The sequence below is a fragment of the Anoplopoma fimbria genome, chromosome 22 (assembly GCF_027596085.1).
Source record: "Anoplopoma fimbria isolate UVic2021 breed Golden Eagle Sablefish chromosome 22, Afim_UVic_2022, whole genome shotgun sequence".
Classification (NCBI taxonomy): Eukaryota; Metazoa; Chordata; class Actinopteri; order Perciformes; family Anoplopomatidae; genus Anoplopoma; species Anoplopoma fimbria.
In genome coordinates, this window is record NC_072470.1 from 6792440 (window position 1) to 6812339 (window position 19900).

General features: G+C 44.1%; 1 protein-coding gene across 2 annotated transcripts in view; it reads left to right on the forward strand.

Moving 5' to 3' along the window:
* Positions 1 to 19900, forward strand: part of appa (amyloid beta (A4) precursor protein a) — a 32192-nt gene that overhangs the window by 916 nt on the left and 11376 nt on the right. The window contains exons 2-7 of one of the 2 annotated variants that reach the window (XM_054624073.1): positions 14775 to 14942; positions 16684 to 16813; positions 17043 to 17155; positions 17264 to 17454; positions 17862 to 18187; positions 19152 to 19319. In XM_054624073.1, coding sequence (XP_054480048.1) covers positions 14775 to 14942; positions 16684 to 16813; positions 17043 to 17155; positions 17264 to 17454; positions 17862 to 18187; positions 19152 to 19319 — 1096 coding nt within the window. The remainder of the gene's footprint in view (positions 1 to 14774; positions 14943 to 16683; positions 16814 to 17042; positions 17156 to 17263; positions 17455 to 17861; positions 18188 to 19151; positions 19320 to 19900) is intronic. The other variant, XM_054624074.1, reaches the window with a different exon arrangement.

Sequence of the window (19900 nt, forward strand, 5' to 3'; positions counted from 1 at the left end):
ATCTACAGCTGGACCCATACTGTCTCCTTTGTTTCCCCCCCCTCAAGTGGCTTTTTCCTCCGATTTAAACAAATGTTACAAACAAGTAACAGTGTTGGTAAACAAATTAGTAACACTGCGCAAATGGCTCTATTCACCAAAACCCATTACACACACACACACACACACACACACACACACACACAGTGGTCATTCGGGCTAATTTAATGCCATTTAAACCCATTACAGGGAATAAATGAAACCAGTATTGTCTCGTTTTTTCCATATCCCGAGGGCTCATTTGAAGGGAGTGGGCGTGTTTTTGGGAGACTGAAAAAAAACAAGTCAATAAGAGCTCTTGTTTGCTTCACAATGACGACTTGAGGGCCATATTCTGGCTTTTGTGAGCCCTAAATATACCCGTGAAGATGACGGCATCCTCAGTGATAAAAAAAAAAAAAAAAAAAAAACCCAATGGTTATTAACGCTCTCCGTCATATTTCAGTCGGATGGTAGAGAGAATAGAGAAGTAAGATGGCGGCGGTGCACTGCAGCATTTATCGAGGGGTCGGGAAAACTGGGAAAGCCAACAGGAGCTTTTGAGTGTCATTGTTGCCTCTCAAAGCTTCTTTTTCTAACCTATTGTAGAGTTTGAGGTGATAATAGTCATTATTATATGTGAGGTATTCTTTAATAATGTCTATACAGCGGACCTAGTTTCTCTAAATCACTGCTCATCCATTTTTTAAAGCCTCTCTGCCAAGAATATCGCTTTGTGAAATATGCAGTGCAAAAAATAGCTATTTTTAACCCATCAGTTACTTGATCTCGTGGTGATATGTCACTGAAATGTAAAAAAATAATAATAAGAAGAAAGCACACTGATTTATCCTATTAAGGCATTTTCATCACACATAGATTTGAGGAAATGTCCTGTCATTGTGATTTTCTTGATTCCTGTAACACTTTTAAGTTCCCCTTTTTGTGTGTGTCATCTGGAAAGCACCATTTGAAACATGGGGATGTCCCAAACTGAGAATTTTTTTTTTTTTTAAGGTTGTGATGAGATGTGAGAGAAATGGCACATTCCTGTAACCACCAGCAAGCAGCCACCTTGTTTCAGATGGGAGCTGCAGTTGTGTTGGAGGAGCAGCTGCAGTTTCTTGTTGTCCGTGGGATCTCCGCTGGTTACACAATTATAGCAGGAATACGCGATAAATGACTTGTGGTGGATCGATAGTGTCAAACAATAGCTATTATTCTCCATCCGGGGGCCTCCTGTTTTTGCTGTCTCGGCCATTTCTGCTCATTTCTCCCCCAGATGAATCAGGTGTAATATGGCAGCAGACGTTCATTGTTTCCTGCGCGTACAGCCTCTAATCATTGGACTTGGAATGACTAGATCGGGCTGTTCATCAAGCAGAGCACTGGCTTTGCTCCTAATCCGTCGCTCTGCTTACTTAAGGAGTGTTTACATTACAAATTTTCAAAGGCGCAAGTGAGATGGAACAAGTTGTCTCAAATTTCAGTGAACAATGTGAGCAAGATGAAATCAGACTTGATAATGAGACCTTGCAAGTTTTTTTTTTTTGATCTTGTTGGGGCTTGTTTATATCCTCCGTGGCCGCCCTTACACAAACACACACAGGCTGGTAGGAAGCTGCTTTTTTTTTTTTTTTTCTCCTGACGGGCCGGCGGTGTGGAGCGTGGGAGTTGGATGCCAGCCTTTGTGTGTTTGTGAATCCTTGGGAAATGGCTCTTGGATGGGTGCAGGCAGTCTGTTTGTGTGCTCACTGCAGTCTTTCAGCCCGGGGCGGACCAGCCCTCTCCCCCTTATTAGCAGGCTTTAATGCCATTATTGCCTGTTGGCGCTGCCAGTGTTTCTGTCTGGCACCTTCTCTGCTGCTCACGCTGCAGTTTCTATTCTTTTGAAGGAGGAACTCCACCTGACTCTAATATATCTCCAGTTTCTTATTTTTACTTCTTCTTGAGTTTGTAATTTACATTTTTACAGAGAGAGAGAGAGAGTCAAGAGTCAGTTTCAACCTTGTGCTAAAATAAGACGGAGCATATTTGTGGAAAGCTGAAGTGTTGTGATAGTTTTTACTCTTCAGAAATCTGTTAATCAACTGAGACTAATGTCAGTGAATAATTCAGTTTCTCAATATCAGAATCTTTTTTTTCTGATTGTTGACTAACCTGCTAACGGAGAAGCCTTTGCTCTGTTTCTGACAGACTGACAACAAAAACCAGATGATTGTCGTTGTGTTTTTTTCTGCTATTTAACTCAATGGAATCATATTCAGAGCTGGGACAATCAATTCATTGATTAATTACTTGACGGGAAATCATTGGAACCATTTGGATGATTGATTAATGGTTAAGTTAATTATTCAAGCCACAATGGCCAATATTCAGTGGCTTCTCAAATGTGAATATTTAAATATAATTTCATATTAGTAGGTTGGTGGATCAAAACGATGACATTTCATTCACAAAAAGCATGTCTGATAATTCAATAATAATTTAAGTAAATGTAAAGCTTGCAAAACTGCCAAACTGTCTCGTTTCAGATTCTAAATGAGGTCATTTCTTTCCTCTCGGTTCTCAAGGGTAAATTCAATACCCTTGGGTTTTGGACCGCTGTTTGGACGAAATGAGCAATTTAAACACGTCTCCTTTGCTCTCAGAACTCGATGAACTAATGCTAAATATTTGAAACAGAACAGATAAAACAATAATGAGAAATTAATCAGTAGCTGCAACCACAGACAGCAAAAAAAAAAAAAAAAAAAAGGCCCCAGTCCTACCAGTCACTGTGGTTATATCAGTATGTCGTACTCCATTTTTCTGTCTCTGCTCATCTCAGTAAACAGAGGATATTGTCATGTGGCAGGACTGGATGTCCTTTTTATTTAACGAGACATGAAAGGAGTTTGTCTCCAGCGCTGCCTGGTTTTTGTCTCTCTCTCTCTCTGTCATTTTCTTTTTTTAATCCTTCATGTCCAACCAGTGGCGCAAATAGATAGTTTAAAAAAAAAATAAAAAAAATCCTTGTTCAAACAGAACACATTGTCCATCTTGGTTGTGTCAACAACAGCAACGACACTGCAACGCTCCCAATTAATGTCCCCCCCCTCCGTCACCCCTCTGTCTGTCCTGGAGAAAAGAATTCCTGACCTTTTGATACTGTTGTTTCTGTTGTCATGGTCCCTGGAAACGCTCTCGTGCTCGTTGTCTTTTGGACCTGCGTGTGACGTGAATCATTTCCCGAACACCGCGGATGCTTTTACCCCTTCATCTTTGCTTCCTCCTACCTGTTATACTTACCTTGTCTCTTTTTATTTTGGTCATCCTCACACTCACTTGTCTTCTTTTGTGCGTCCATGATGTGTTTTCCCACTGAAAGGTAAGCCCCCCCCCCTCCCTTTTTCAAAGCACGATAGGAATCTGGCCGTGCTGTTTTCAGTGGTAACCGGCCACTGCGTAGCTCAAAGGCCCGCTTTGTGCGCTGCAACCTGGCCTCTGAACGAGATACTGTGGACGAATGCCAGGAGGTGAGATTAGATCCAGCAAGTATCTGATAGCATAAGAAGCTTCTGAGGAGGACTTTTTTGGATTTTACAGCGAGGGTCTGGATGGAGTATCACACTCTTAATTCGTCTCGCTCACTGGCTCGTAATTACCTCCTAATAGGTCAAACGTGTAACAATCGTCCGGGAGCTCGCCGTGCTCCCTCCCTCTTTCTCTATAATAGAGTGAATCCCCGTCGATGCACCGCCATTCATCACCATCGGACCGCTATTTCCATCTGTAAATATATCAGCAGTGCGCCTCCAAGACGTGCTGAGTAAGCAGCCGTTGGTACGGAATCTGAATAATAAGCCGAGGAACGAGTCGCTCCGACCTGCACAATTACTCAGCAGCAGCAGCAGCATCGAGCGGCGTCCACCTCATCAGCGAGGAAGCTGCACACACACTGTATTCACACACACACACACACACACACACACACACACACACACACACACACACACACACACACACACACACACACACACATATGGCCTCCATCTAAAGCAGGATCATGCCATTTCCTGTTAAGGCCCCCGATGCTTTTATTGTCACATCTCCATCATAGTCGCCACGAGTCGCAGTCAAGGCTGCGATGTGTCGTTTGTGCGTGGGCGTGTGCGAATGACCTTCCGCTGAGATACGACCCGGGCTGCAATAATCTGACCAAGGCCAACACAACACAAGTTTTAATCTCGGAATTCGGTCGCACAGACGCCACATTATCAGCGCGTGATGGCTGAGTCCGGATATAAATGTAAGTGTGTATGTGTAGGTACACGCCCATGGAGCTGCAGCCGGATTAAGAGGATATGTCGCCTCACGCCACGACTCGTATCCGCCCGGCACCCAGAGGTGTCTGACTGGATTTGCGCGGCTGATCCGACGGGGCTGCTTGTGTCCTCTCTGTTGGATCCGAGACTAGAGGTGTAATGAACCAAAGGAAAGCTCCACCTCCCAAGCTTTCACTTATAGCGGAGGGTCCCTCCCCCACCCCCACCAGCGTGCCTGGGACTTTGACGTTCATGTTGGGTGAAGTGCATTAACGCTGACATGAAGTGGCCCCACAAATTCAGTCAGTCTAGAGATAACTAGAGTGGCATACAGCACATTTGGTACCTCCATTCCCTCCCCAAAAAAAGAGCCTGCAACAAAGTGGGTTTGAAAAAGCATCTCTGTGAGAGTCCTGGTTGTTAAGTGGCTTAGAAGCATAACATGTAGACGCAATTTGCAATGTCTGCTCCCATCTCTTTTCATGTTTCCTACTTGCCTGTCGACTGTAAATAAAAAAGGGCTCATGTAAGAAATAATAAATTAAATGTATCTGGCCAGGATTTACAAATTAAACTACTTCCTATCCCTTCTATTACAAAAAATGTCACATTTTAAAATAAGATTAGTGCCCAGAGAAATTATATTAATAAGTGTCAGATTGATATTTTTATCCCTTAAATTCTTTGGAATATAATAAATATCCGAGTTGAATTCGTAAGGCACATTTTCAAAAGAGCACTGGCCTCTATCGCAAGTCTTCACCAGCCACTGCCAACTCCAGACATGTGCCAGATGCTCTTGATGTTCCCGAGCAAAAGGTCAGAAAGTGCAGAAGTGAAAATGAAAACTTAAAAAAGCCAGCAAACACAAGTATGGGTATTAGAAGTGTGTCCCTTGGTGTTATTGGATTAAATCTTTGCATGTTTTTCCTTGTGGTTCTATGAGCTGAATTAAACAAGCTTTTGAATTAAAATGATTTATTTAATCTCAGCAGTTTAATATGACAAATCCAAATATGAGCAATTCAGCAACACTCCCGTCAAAACGAATACAAACCATTTCTTCCACCATATAAGTCGATTCCTGGAACCACAGTGGCGCTTGACTCTCTGTGGTCTTGTTTTCGAGGGTTATATTCTTCCACTTACAGAAGTGATCTCACCCTCTCTTCCTCTCACTCGTCTCTTCCCCATCCTGGGTGTTCATGGCTGCCATAGCGCCGGGGCCTCCCCCAGGTGCCTGGTACTTGGACTATAATTAGGCCGCTGTGTGTTTTTCACCGTCGTTCTTCTCACCCATTCCTCCCTCGCTCCCTCCTTTTACCATTTTCCACCAGAGCAGTTTCTCACTCTCGCCTTTTTTTCTCCTTCTTTTTCTGAAACGCTGTGTCATCCATACAGCGCGTTACTGATGTGCCCTCGGCTTGAGAGTCACAGTTCAGAGGGTTTATGAAACTAGTACCTCTTTGAGTCGGGCGACACGCCATCAATTGTAGATGACAAGTCCTCTTGGAGTCCAAGTGTGAAATTGGAACACTTGTTTAAAATGCCAAGTTCGTTGTGGTGTGTGTGTGTGTGTGTGTGTGTGTGTGTGTGTGTGTGTGTGTGTGTGTGTGTGTGTGTGTGTGTGTGTGTGTGTGTGTGTGTGTGTGTGTGTGTGTGTGTGTGTGTGTGTGTGTGTGTGTGTGTGTGTGTGTGTGCAAAAGAGACGAGAGGGTATGAGAGGTTTGCGTCAGAAGATGTACGGGCCTTATTGACTTTGCCTTGCTATTTCTGGATCTGCTTCCTGTTTGGTCCCTGTGAAAGAGGCGGACTTCCTGTGTTAATACAGCCGTGTGTGTGTGTGTGTGCGTGCGGTAGGAAGCCATTGTTTAGAAAATCCCTCTTGTTGGAATCAACAGTATGCTCTGTAAGAAAACCCAAGTCACTTAAATTTGGGATTTGTGAAATAGAATTTCCCCTTCTTGTTAAGCTGGTATTAATCATAATTTCCTTGTAAGGATTTCAGCATTTAGTCATATGATTCAGAATTAACCTTCTATCATATTAAAGTATGAATTGGTAGTATTCTTCCGTTGGTGATTGGAAATACTGACTGTGTTCCCTGTTTTCCTTCCGGCCCTCTCCGGAGGAGGTGCTGGTATCCGCTGATGACGAATCCAGATAAACACTCCCATCAGCACCCTAGGGCCCCGATTAACAGTGACTCCTAGTAACGACACTAATGTGCTCATATTCAGGCGTAAATAATAGTTATGCAGATGTAAACATGCTTTTAGGGAATTCTGCACTGTTTTCTAAAGACAGATTGGGGAAAAATGAAAATATCATTCAAATTGTAATTGTAGAATGAAGATGACGTAGCTACAGATGTTGAATCTTATTCTAAAGAATGAGAGTAGGGTTGATGTATGATGTTGTGACATGCTGATGACACAAACATGATACAAAAAGAACGTAGTATATGTACAGCAACACTGAGGTTTTAATGGGATTTTTAAAAACAGCCACTATTAACATGTTTTTTTTTTCCAACAGCTTTGTGTAATTTCTGATCCCAGTAGCCACAGTTCATTGTGTGATCACTGAGGGTGATCACACAATGAACTCTGTGTGTGTGTGTGTGTGTGTGTGTGTGTGTGTGTGTGTGTGTGTGTGTGTGTGTGTGTGTGTGTGTGTGTGTGTGTGTGTGTGTGTGTGTGTGTGTGTGTGTGTGTGTACAGCTCCATCTGTGTATATTGGCCCACTGCAGGATGACTCCCAGCTGAATAACATTGAGGTCAGAGGCAGTTTAGCAGGCCGTTACTGAATGAGGCGGCCATTACGCTTTTTGGGGACACAGAAACACCTGCATGCACGCCCGGCTACATGCAATTTACACACACACACACACGCTTCCTTCCGAAAGCACACCAATCTGCTGATGACATTCCTACTCCCAGGTGACTTGGACAATGGTGTTGCCTCAGGTTGCCACAGCGATGACAGAGGGAGGTTATAACAGGCAGCTCCCCGGGGTTGAGAGCAGGCTCTGTATCCATGGCGATTATAACTAAGGGAGCCGAGAGTCCCTCCATCACGTCTAGAGAAATTAAATGGGCCTAAGTTGGAACTATTTATCTTCCACACTTCTAATCAGATTTTCAAGAGATTTGTCTGAAATGCTAATTCCACAGGAAGCCCCCCCCCCCCCCCGAGAGACAAAAGCTTTATCGCATTGAATATGAATGAAGATAATGCTTCAAACAAACTTCCCCACAAACTGAATGAAAACTTTTAAAGACGACGACCGCTGGGATAAGCTCAGAGTAAATAAAATATAAGATCCTCTAAATGTGAGGGGAATAAAATCCCTTGATTGATTCGCCGTTTGACTTGAAGGAATCTTTTCATTGTGCCAGTTTGACCTTAATAAGTCCGACAAGCGAGGAGATCGATGTTTATCCCGAACTGACATAGATCTGAGTTGCAATCTGTGTTTCCTGAGGTGCTCGGGTTTCATCTCGACCTGATTCACATCAATTTACCCCACGCTAAAACATTGGCAGCTCTGCTTAGAGGACGAGCCAGGCCATCAATCCATCACCCAGTTGGTTTTTTTTGCCTTTTTTCTTTCTCATATTCAGTTTATTTATTTGATGAAGGCGTTCTGTCCTATTTTACATCTGCTCTGTAATTTAACTCTTGTCCGGCAGGGAGGAGGGTCTGGCTGCCCTGTAATCATTGAAACACACTTCCCTCTAAATCTGCTTCCCAAACATCAGGCGCAGATCGCTTTACACACACACACACACACACACACACACACACACACACACACACACACACACACACACACACACACACACACACACACACACACCAGAGTGGGAAAGCGTTGCACTCACACTTTAGAGTCCAGTCAAAGATGATATGGAGGTTTTAAGTAACAGCAGGGCCTGCTTGCCAAGGTGATTACAGAGTGTGTGTGTGTGTGTGTGTGTGTGTGTGTGTGTGTCTGGACAGTGTGCACGTGTGTGCGTGGAGCACAGTGTGCACGTACCAGCGTGGAGCACTCCTGTCACCGCGCCAGTCTTATCTAATTCAGCCGTCACACATCCTCTTCAGCTAAGCAAACGAAATTCCCGCTGCGATGCGTCTTGTAAACAAAGCCACAGACAGCCGGGGTCCGTGCTCCATTCCACCGCGATTGAGTGATTAATGAGCCAAAGCGGTGCTATATAAGTTTGCCGTGTCACATAACGCGTTATCCCGCTCGTAAATGCTTAAAGGCTGCCAGTGATAACACCATAAAGGCCTTATTTGCATTGTGTAAGTGCCAGTCGCGGGAGGAGATGCTCCACGTAGTGATTGTGTGTCTGAGCCATTGCTAACCATGTCATCAGTTGACATTATCTTGTAGCACAGTGTGTCCCAACACCGGACAATAGAGCCATGTCTTGTTAGCGGCTAGCTTGGACAAAGATGTCTGTAAAAGATGTGTGCTAGTAAGAGAGAGAGAGAGATTGTGTGTGTGTGTGTGTGTGTGTGTGTGTGTGTGTGTGTGTGTGTGTGTGTGTGTGTGTGTGTGTGTGTGTGTGTGTGTGTGTGTGTGTGTGTGTGTGTGTGTGTGTGTGTGTGTGTGTGTGTGTGTGTGTGTGTCTCTGCGACACATCTCGTCCTCCAGGGAGTCCCCCCTGGGGGATGAGAGATGATCTAAGAGACCCTCCCCCTCAAAACACCCCCACCACCTTCACCCAACTCCCCATGGCAGGCCTGGGCCACTCAGATAAGACTGTACAATTAATAGCACCGCAGGACCAGCGCCCATGGAGGGGACACATCAAAGATTGTGCGTGTGTGTGTGCAAGTGAGATGATACATGGTATGTGTGTGTCTAGAAGGATTTATTTGCAGTTTGTAAGCGTGTGATGCAATATTTCTCTTTCTGACAACCCTCCATTTACATTTAATGGGTAATAAACATCTTCCCTGGCTTTTTTCCCCTGCTCTTTAGTGCCGCCGATCACATCTGTGAGGGCGCCAGGCGTAAGCGGGCTCATTCACACATATCAGCACATTTTACAGTCCCTCTACACAATGACTTTGAGATGGGAATGGTTGTGCAATTTATGTAAAGGGAGGGAAGAAGAGTTATTATGTCTTACAGACTCCTACACATGGGAAGTGCTGCGCAGTTGCATTGATCGATGAGAATGTTCTCGCCTTTGAGAGGTGAGGGGCCACAAATTCAGACTATAAAATATTTTTTTCTGGCTGAATATTTTGTAACTAATTTCTGTTTTTATCCCAAAGTCAAAATAGTCAATGGGGACACAAGCTTGTAAGGGGTTCATTATTTATTTAAATTGTGATAACATTGTTCTCTCTTTAAAGTAATTACTGAGATCTGGGGACTTTGAGATTGCTATGACGAAGCAAGAAACAACAAATAGGGCTTTTTTCTTTTTTGCGTTTAAAGCCTCTTTTGAGGTTTGTTGTCATATTTGATGACGTCTTTAACAGGTTTTAGTTACTGTGGTTATATAAATGTAATTTATGGTGCTGTTGGATCACTGCTAAACCACTCGGTTAATGCAGGGGCCTGGCAAGCTGGAGAGCAAACAGCTTTTTGACGGCTGGGAAAACTATGGATTGGAGAAGAATATTTTGGAATTGATAAAATCTATCTTTTTTCAATAAGTCCAGACTTTTGGACTTTACAACTCTCTGGAGTTATTGGAAATATTCTGATCACACCAGTCGATAACAGCATTGGAGTCTAATTCTACAAATAATATAATACTAATTATATAATGTAGCCTGATCTTTTTTTTTTGCAACTCTGCAGACATACTGGGTTTAAATAGAATGAATAGACATAAAACAAAACTGTACAATGTTCAAATGTTGATTTTAAAATTCAAATGTCAACGTTCCAGCTTTGAGGCTTCCACCTATTCAGTACAACCCAATAAACAAACAAGCAGTTAAACCAGTCCAGGTGAGGATCTCATGATAAAGCGGATTAATCCTTTAAGGCAGAACATATGACACTCAGACCCATGTTGATGAGGCAAAGATCCTGTTGCGTGTGTCTAAGGTTTGCCTGGATGTGATCTAGGTCATGGTTTCCAGCTGTGGAAATAGGTCGCCTGTCTGAGATGGGAACTGTGATTTGAATCAGGGTGTAACACAATCACACACGTGTGGACGGTACATGCGGACCGCAGCCACGAGCTCATCATAAACCTCCTTGGGGTAGCGAACCACTCTATCAAATTGCAGTAGCAAATAATCTGACTTTAATCGCTTTAGTACTACAAACTTGTATGTTATTGCATTACATTATTAGATTGTTTGTTTGTCTGTTTTCCTTTTTACGAGCCTCCCTCGGGGTAAAACTAATTCCATTTCAACCTCAAATTATTACGAGGACATTGAACGCTTTGTGTAGTTTAAAAGCCATCATTGCATGCCAAGCTTTAACAACTTGGACACGGGCTATTTGCTACTTAATTTTGTGGTCCCATATGGGTCAGCAGGCCCAGTAGCTTAAGTCTGTATTTTCTTTTCATGGCTGAATTGATTTTGCTGCCATTTTCTAAAAAAAAATAAAAAAAAAACACACCAAAACAGATGGATGAATCTTACCTAGCATCAATTCTCTTTCTCTGGGAATTTTTTATGACTTTGCCAGCTTTTCGTCGCCCGCAACTTTTTGCTCTCGTTTTTGTCAACCCATGTGTTTCATCTACTAGTATGATTGAATAACAGCGGCAAGAAGCAGGAGAACATTTTTGATGGATCAGGGTTTTATATTTTGCATCACTTGTAATTTGTGTTTGCGGGAGAAGTAGCACGCCAAGCGATATGTGACGGGGTTTCTGCTGACGTTAATTGACTCCGAGTCAATCTGATGGAGCATCAGCCTCCTCTCCCCCTGGCTTATTCCCTGTCGTTCCGGTGATGGCTATCATGCCAGATTGAGACCAAAGGGGGATATTTCTCCTGACCAGGCTGCCGACTTAATCCTCAGTGCCCAGATTACCGCTCCTTCCCCTCCCTGCAGGATGACCGGCTGGCAGAGTGGTAGAAATGTGAACCAGAGCTGAGCTAGGATCAAGACAGAGAGAGAAGGAGATGAGGGAAGCCTGGTGTCTCCTTCTATAACATACATTTGTCTCCCGCTCTGCTGCAGACGTGTCTCACTCTTTGTCCGTCTGTCTTTCTTTGTGTCCATCTGTTGCTTGCTCACTCAGGGTAGATTCTAGCATCCCAGCATTGCAAAAAAAAAGTCATTTCCTCTCACTGTTCTTATCTTTTCTCCCGTCGTGATTGCAGTAATTTATTTTGTGCACACAGTATAATCAGTGGCGTCGCTGCTACGGAGAATTCTTTTCGAAATTGTTGACGGAGCCGGTACGGAGCTTAACTGACCGAAGGTGCACTCATTCTTTTCTACTAGAATGCCCCTTTCTACCACCAGAATAACCAATCTTTTCCCCATTTTTAAGCCTTCCCTGATTTTTCCATCAGCCTCCCTCTCTGTCCCCAGCCCTCCATCCCCACATCCTTTCTGTCTCACAGAGCGCTTGACCTTCTGCTCAAGCCCGAAGGCTCATTGTCCAATTCATCTGTTCTCCAATCTCTCCCCGTCTCTCTCCATTGTGGTTATTGTTCCTCCTCTCACTTTCTCCTCCCGGCTCCTGCCTCCTACATCATCCTGGGACTCTGATTTATAAGCTTGCAGCGAATGCTTGGCTGATCCACCCCACCGCCACCACCACCCGCTTCCCCCTCCCCCCCCCTTCAGCAGAAGACAGAGCGGTGGAGAGATAGCAGTGGAGAGGCTGAGAGGCAGGAAGGAGAAGAGGGAGCGATTGGACGAGGATATGATTTGCCAACCAAAAGAGGATGACACAAAGAATTTGAATGTCAGCTGGCAGTTGGCTCAGATTGAACTACCTGTGCCTCGAGCGGAGAGAAAGTTGGTTTATCTCTTTTAATAAGCGACAGGGAAGAGGCCAGAGGGTGTGCGGATAAGGTCAAAATGAAACCGGGCACCAGGAAAGTGAATTAATTAAAAGATAGCACACATGCACACAACTTCTTTTTTTAAATTTTTTCCTCATGAAAGATTATTTGAAAAGTTTCTGCTCCCACTTAGCCCTGGGTTTAACTGTTAATGAGCAGGATGGGATTTGATCTGCTCCCCGTTGGGCGCTCCTCACTCACAGATGGTAGTGTGGGAATCGAGCGGCAAAACCTCTAAATAACCCAAACGTGGTGCAGATGGCCCGGTGTCAACACTGATTGCTACCAGTGTTAAGTTGCCATGTGTCGGAGCCAAAGGGGGGGATTTACTGATTTCCTTGCCGCCGCAGCATGTTGGCCTGTGAACTTTGCAGGTGCATGCATGACACGTGAAAGTGTGAGCTGATCTGTGATCTTTTTCCCCCTCATTTGACTGCAGCACATGGCTGAACCTCCAACTAGTACACTTTATTTTGGCTCGTGCTTCCTTTATTTGTGCAGATGCAACTAAATGCAAACCAATACATCTAAATGATATAGATATTCAGCTTCATTACACACTTACGTGAACTTGTTTTGAGTATGTTATTGAGCAACCATAGGCTTCATACCAGGTCTTTAGAATACATGACAACTCTTAAGCAAAGCCTGTGTTTACCAGTAGTGGATGAATAGCAACATTTCTCATGATAACATGAAAAAAAAAAACATGACATCAGAGCAGATTGATGAACTTTGGCACTAAATCATCAATTGGGGCGACGTTCTTAAAAGTAGGACATTTGTCAACTGACAGACACACTGATAGCTTGTCTTGATTGATAGAAAAGATTCTCCGTTTGTGACTATAATTTATATATTGCAGCTGTCACAACCCCCACCGACCCTCGCAGATCATTCGTGGAGGCTGTACAAAATAATAGGTCCACTCTAAAATGTATAATAGACAGAGAACGCTGTCTGGTCTTCTTCTGCCAAGTGTATGAATCCTGTCAATGTCTTTAAATCGAATATAATAAAAGCCAGATACACCAGAAACATGCCTGCTAAATCGATCCAAACATTTGAGTTTCCAGCTTCAACTTGTTCTAAATCAATGCGCCCCCCCCCCAGCTGTTCTCATATTGGAAGAGGACTTTATGCCCCCGGCTACTAGGAGAGAATCAAGTCTGGAGGAAAAAATATGCTATCCGTCTCACAAAACAACATTTGTTTGCCTGCCAGGGCCTTCAAAACCATTAACAAGATTAGGGAGCACACAATGGCGACAGTCCCTCTCCTCCTCCCTCCCTCTCTCTACTTCTCTTTTCGCCCCCTCCTGTATTCCCTCCCATTTTGTTCTAGCTCATTTGCCAGTACAATGCAGACATTCAGTGGTTTGTCTGCACCTCCTCTCCTAAGGGGGCACAAAACCTCCGTATGCAACGCAGGCAGACAGCAATGTGGCACACACACACACACACACACACACACACACACACACACACACACACACACACACACACACACACACACACACACACACACACACACACCGATGCAAAAACCAACACAGAAATTAACACAAAAATGAAAACATTCATGCCAAAGGCAGGCATTCTCTGTCGCACACATGTTTGCTCACACACACACGCACTCTCCCTGCCTCCAGCCAGCTTGCTTTCTGGGTTGCTGCACTGACGGAGAGAAACAAACCCAAAATGAATCAACAGAGGGTTATATAAACACTGTACCGTCTACGAAAAAAAAGCCAGCATGGGCACAGAGATGTACACTATTTCCATAAATGGTATTGCATAGGGAGATCGAGTGGGTGCGTGTGTGCCGGTGCATGAACATCATAAACAACAGAAGGTGTATTGGATTGCTCCAGGCCTGTAGTTTGAGGCAATTTATTCCTCCGAAGCTATTGATTTTTGATGTCCATCAGATTTTTTTGGTTTTTTTTTTTGCTCTGTTCACCCAGCATTTTTCAGTGAGTTCTTTTGTACACTTGACAATACCCAATGGCAAACATGAACACGGGCCTTGCGCTGTACAGAGTTTGATTATAGGAGCACAGAAAAGGAAGCAAAAATGTTATTAGAATGTAAGAGAAGAATTTGTTCCTTCACTTCTCTCGCTAACACCTCATCCTCAGCTTTCCTCTTCTTTCTTTCCCTCTTCTCTCTCTCACTGCTCCTCTCATCTTAAACCAGCTTACCTCATCTTACTTTTCATCTAAGGCTAATCTCCTCTCCTCTCCTCTCCTCTCCTGTCCTCTCCTGTCCTCACCCCCCTCCCCTCTATCTGAGTAATGAAATTTAATTGCATCCGTCTTGCATTTTTCAGCGCAAGTGCTCCAGAAGACATGAGCGGTACATCTCATTAAATCTCTCCCTCGCCTGTCTCTCTCCTCCCCCACCCCCACCCCCACCCCCACTCCACCCCTAGGTGCCTACAGATGTTTCTATGGGCCTGTTGGCAGAGCCCCAGGTGGCCATGTTTTGCGGCAAACTCAACATGCACATCAACGTGCAGAGCGGCAAGTGGGAGCCGGACCCCTCGGGCACCAAGAGCTGCATCGGCACCAAGGAGGGCATCCTGCAGTACTGCCAGGAGGTAAAGTTTTGGGAGTGGTGTAACTGTTTATCTCTCCCCCCCCCCTGTGGAATTAATTAAGTCTGATATTACATGATCATATTAATCCACCCTTTACAGCAGATATGAATCTTTATTGTATGTATTATACTAACAAGCCTAAAGGGGTGTTGAAAAGGTGAATGTCAGATAGTATTGAACAAACAATAATAGACTGAATGTAAAATTCAAGTGTCTTTTAGGTTGCAGCAGGGGTTGGAGAGGTAATTTGCTTGTAATCATAATTTTCAGTGTGTGACATGCCTTGAAAACGGCTCTCATTTTCTTCTGTATGCTGTGATATATGGAATATATAAACCGTAATCACCCAGTGTTTATTTTATTTGAGTGTGCAATAAGCCTAGATAATAAACTTTTATAGTCATGCCATTTTAGTTGGATTCTTTGGGTCGGATAATTTACATTTCAGCCATTAAGCTGAGTCTCTTAGAGCAAATTAAAATGATTGAGCAGGTAGCAGTGCAACAAGCAAAATTAGATTATCTTTGTTTTTCTAGCAGATTTACTCTTTTCATTTTTGGTATGTTTGGGTAAGTGAGAACAGAGTTGGTATGCAAAAAAAATGCTTGAGTTTCTGTCCTCTTTTACAATCTGAACCAATTTACCCAATACACAAAGTGCTAAGGATGTTACAGTTGAGGAATTTGTTGTTGCTGGTTTGAGAGAATTTAAGAGCACAGAAGTCCATCATGAGTGGGTAACAGAAACTGCAAGCAGATTTGTTTTTATTCACCAAAATCCCCAATTTGGCAGGATGACATGATGCCGAAACTCAGCTCAGTAAACAAGCTGCTTACGTCCATGTGACTTTGCTTTAAAAGCTCTGGATGGCTTTTAATTAGGCAGCGCAAAGCTTACCAGACCAAACGCAACACAGTGAACCTCTGTGTTGTTGTTCGGCCGAAGAAAACCTCCAACCACAAGACCACACTTATTTTGGGAATATTTCCACAGTGCACTGCATGACTAAACTGTGTTAAGAGAACAAGCTGATAAAAGGGAGTTGTCTGATAAGCAGAGGTGAGGCATAATGAGATTTCTCTGGAAAGCTTGTAAGACAGACTAAAGGGAAGTTAAGTCCTCCATTGTTACCACCGATAACAAATCCTGTGATAACAAACAAATGCTTACTGAATCAGCCTTAGGTCCCAGGGTTCAAACTGTTTCAATATTTTCAACTTCAAATATCAAAAAGAGAAATAGAGATATGGAGAAACTTAGAGTTTTCCTGCCCGAAGCCAAATAGAAGAGGCGACTTGTAAATGTGAGAGTGTCACAAAACCAAGAAGGTTATGGAATTATTTTTATTTTCCTCTGCATTCGGAAAGGCACAAGTGGAGAGGAAACGTGGGGGGGGGGGGTGTCGCGATAAAGAAGGAAGGGTGATGTGTTTGGAGAGGGATGACACGTCGACTAAGAATACTGTGCAGAGGCAGATGTCATGCATTGGCTGAGAGGAACGTGGAGGTAAACACAGCCGAGTCAGCCAAGCAGAGACCGGGAACACTGCAATGCAACAATAAAAAATAAAAAAAATCTTGGAAAACAACATATTCCTAAATTAATGGAGCAGAATATGTTATGTAACAAAGACAGTAAATTAGTAGAAATTGGCCCAAAAATGTTTGTACAACACACGGATGAAACTATACCCTCATTCAGCTTTGTTTTATTTACCATAAATGTAATACTGTGTGTGTAGGTGTACCCAGAGCTCCAGATTACCAATGTGGTGGAGGCCAACCAGCCAATCAGCATCCAGAACTGGTGCAAGAAGGGGCGCAAGCAGTGTCGCAGTCACGTCCACATCGTGGTGCCCTACCGCTGCCTGGGTGAGTCCCATATATGTTCAATTTTTAGGAGAAGCAAAAAAGATCTCTATCTTGCCTGTGGCTACTACAAGAGATAATAGTTGCCATAGCAACTATGGAGTAAGGAGTCAGCTATGCTTTACAGGAGTCATCAGTGTATGTTGAAATTTGTCTTCGGTCAATCAGAGTAACGGGGCTGAAGCTTCCTATTGTTTATTAATTATAAATATGGATGTTGTTTTTGATGCAGTGGGAGAGTTTGTGAGCGACGCCCTGCTCGTTCCTGACAAGTGCAAGTTCCTGCACCAGGAGCGTATGGACCAGTGTGAGAGCCACCTGCACTGGCACACCGTAGCCAAGGAGGTGAGCACGCACCGAAACCAACACTAGTGGAACCAGTAGCAGGAACACACAGTTACTGAACTAGCCTTTGCCTGTGTGTGTCTTTTTTCGTCCCGTGTCTCTGTGTAGTCCTGCGGAGACCGCACCATGAATCTCCACGACTACGGGATGCTGTTGCCGTGCGGCATCGACCGTTTCCGAGGAGTGGAGTTTGTGTGCTGTCCCGCTGAGGCGGAGCGCGACGCCGACAGCGCCGAGCAGGACGCTGATGATTCCGATGTCTGGTGGGGCGGAGCGGAGACTGATTACTCTGACAACAGGTACACACACACACACACACACACACACACACACACACACACACACACACACACACACACACACACACACACACACACACACACGAATAAATGAGGGCAAGGCAGCAGCAGAGTAATACATCAGCGCTCAGATGATCAGAGATACTGCCACTTTCATTTTCAACCTTTGACACAAGGATATATTTCTCCTCTTGGAAGTAAACTGCAGGTTGCTTCTAATTTAAAGTCTTTGTCCTTCCCTCCTTCACATTCATCCACCTTGTTTCCTCATCCATCTCCCTCTGTCACCTCCCCTTCCCCCAATCGCTCTTGTTCTCTCCATATGTCCCCTTGCTCCCTTTCCTTCATTTTTCTCCCTTTCCCTCCCCCCTCTCCCCTTTTTCTCTCCATCCATGCTTCCCTCCCAGTATGGTGCGGGAGCCGGAGCCAGCGGAGCAGCAAGAGGAAGCCAGACCATCTGTGGTAGAGGAGGACGAGGAAGACGAGGAGGTGGCTGAGGAAAATGACGAGGAAGAGGAGGAGGAAGAGGACGTGCTGGACAACGACCAGGACGGAGACGGAGAGGAGGATGAGGAGGTGGTGGAGGAAGACGAGGATGAGGAGGATGGAGACGACGACGATATCGTCGACGCGCTCGACGACACCGATGACGCCGACGAGCCCACCACCAATGTTGCCATGACAACCACCACCACTACCACCACCACCGAGTCTGTGGAAGAGGTTGTCAGGGGTGAGGAGCATTTCTTACGTAGGCGTGTGTCTAGCTTTGGTTCTCATCTTATAAATAGCCCTCATTTTATGTTTTCATTATCAAAAGCCTTGGACATTTATTTTTAAAGGCACTGTTTACCCCAAAATCCAAAATGCATGCACCTGTAATGCTATTTATCTGTGTAGATTGTTTTTTTTTTGTTGTAAGTTGTGTACTTCCTACTGCGCAGTGTTACAGTTGGCGGGTGTAGTTCAGTAGAAAGAAACTAGTTCCTACATGAAACAGCTCACAAAGAGGTCTGTGGATTATCTTGAGTAACTAGGTCATGATTTCTGGAAAGAGACTTTTGAGTTTTAAATACATTTTTTAGCAATTTGAGCACCACAAGCCCAGTATCATATAATCCCATTACCTTTTATATTATATACCAAAACAATCTACATTGATGAATAGCACTAGAGTTAAGAGGAAAAATATGTATTTTGGATTTTGGGGTTAACTGTCCCTTTTAAACATCTTTTCATTTAGATTAGGGTGGAAATAGCTTAGTAGGACAACATACAAAACGTGCTTCTCTCTCCAGTTTTTATGCTTTGCTAAACACAATTGAACTTCATGTTCTTCACCAATTAATTTCCCAGCTGTCATTTTTCTCATTGTGCTCATCTGTCATTTCAGAGCTTTCATTAGCTACGTTCCATTAGAGTCAGAACTGGTTGTTCCAGGCTTTGTTTCTTCAGTTTAGTGTTTAATTTGTAAATTTTAACTTGGCTTTCTTCACATGCCACTGTAAAGCATTTTCTTTTAATATGTCCTTGGATTTTAGTGGCATATTTTATAAGTGAACATACTTGAGATTTTTATACACAACCTCGACAAAACAATGACGCACTTACATGGCGTCTGGTGAGCTGAAGAGACTCCTGTGGCCATGTACTGCTTTGTGAATGAAGACGAGGTGTGTATGTGTGTGTCCTCCAAGATGTGTGCTGGGCCAATGCAGAGACCGGTCCATGCCGGGCCATGCTGTCCCGCTGGTACTTTGACCACCAGGAGGGCCGCTGTGCTCAGTTTATCTACGGCGGCTGCGGAGGCAACCGGAATAACTTTGACTCAGAGGAGTACTGCCTGTCTGTCTGCAGCAGCGTCCGTAAGTCCCGCCATGACAGCGGCAAACCTCGGCCAGCTGCCCGTTTGTCTCTAACCCCCTGCTTATACTCGCCGTCTTTCCAAGCTGTCCACTAGCTGCCAGGTGCTCAGAAGTTTCTTGCTCGGTGTGCTCCTCTTTTAGACGCTGCCTCTACCTGTCGGCTCCATTCCTGGCTAACCTTTTCCTCGCCACCTCTCTCTGTGTCTGTCACAAATAAATGTGTTTGCACTAAAAACAGACTAATCCCTTGTGGATTCTTAAAGCCACCAACCTGATCGTCTGTACGCTGCCTGTTCCCTTCACTGCCCAGTTTGTTGGGCTGGTATCCTTCTATTTGTTGAGGTATTTACATTTCTCTTTGGACCGCTGGACCTAGTTCTCTTTCCAGAGCTGGAGACATGTTTTAGCAGAAATATTAAAGCTAAAGCAATAAAAATAAATTTACAACATGGCTTTTCTGAATCCTCAGTGAAGAGTTTTTATATTTCAAAATACCGGAATTAGTTTAATTCATTGATCTCCATTAGAATAAAGTGGAGGCAGCTCCAACTACAAAGCTTCGATACAGAGGATTCATTTTC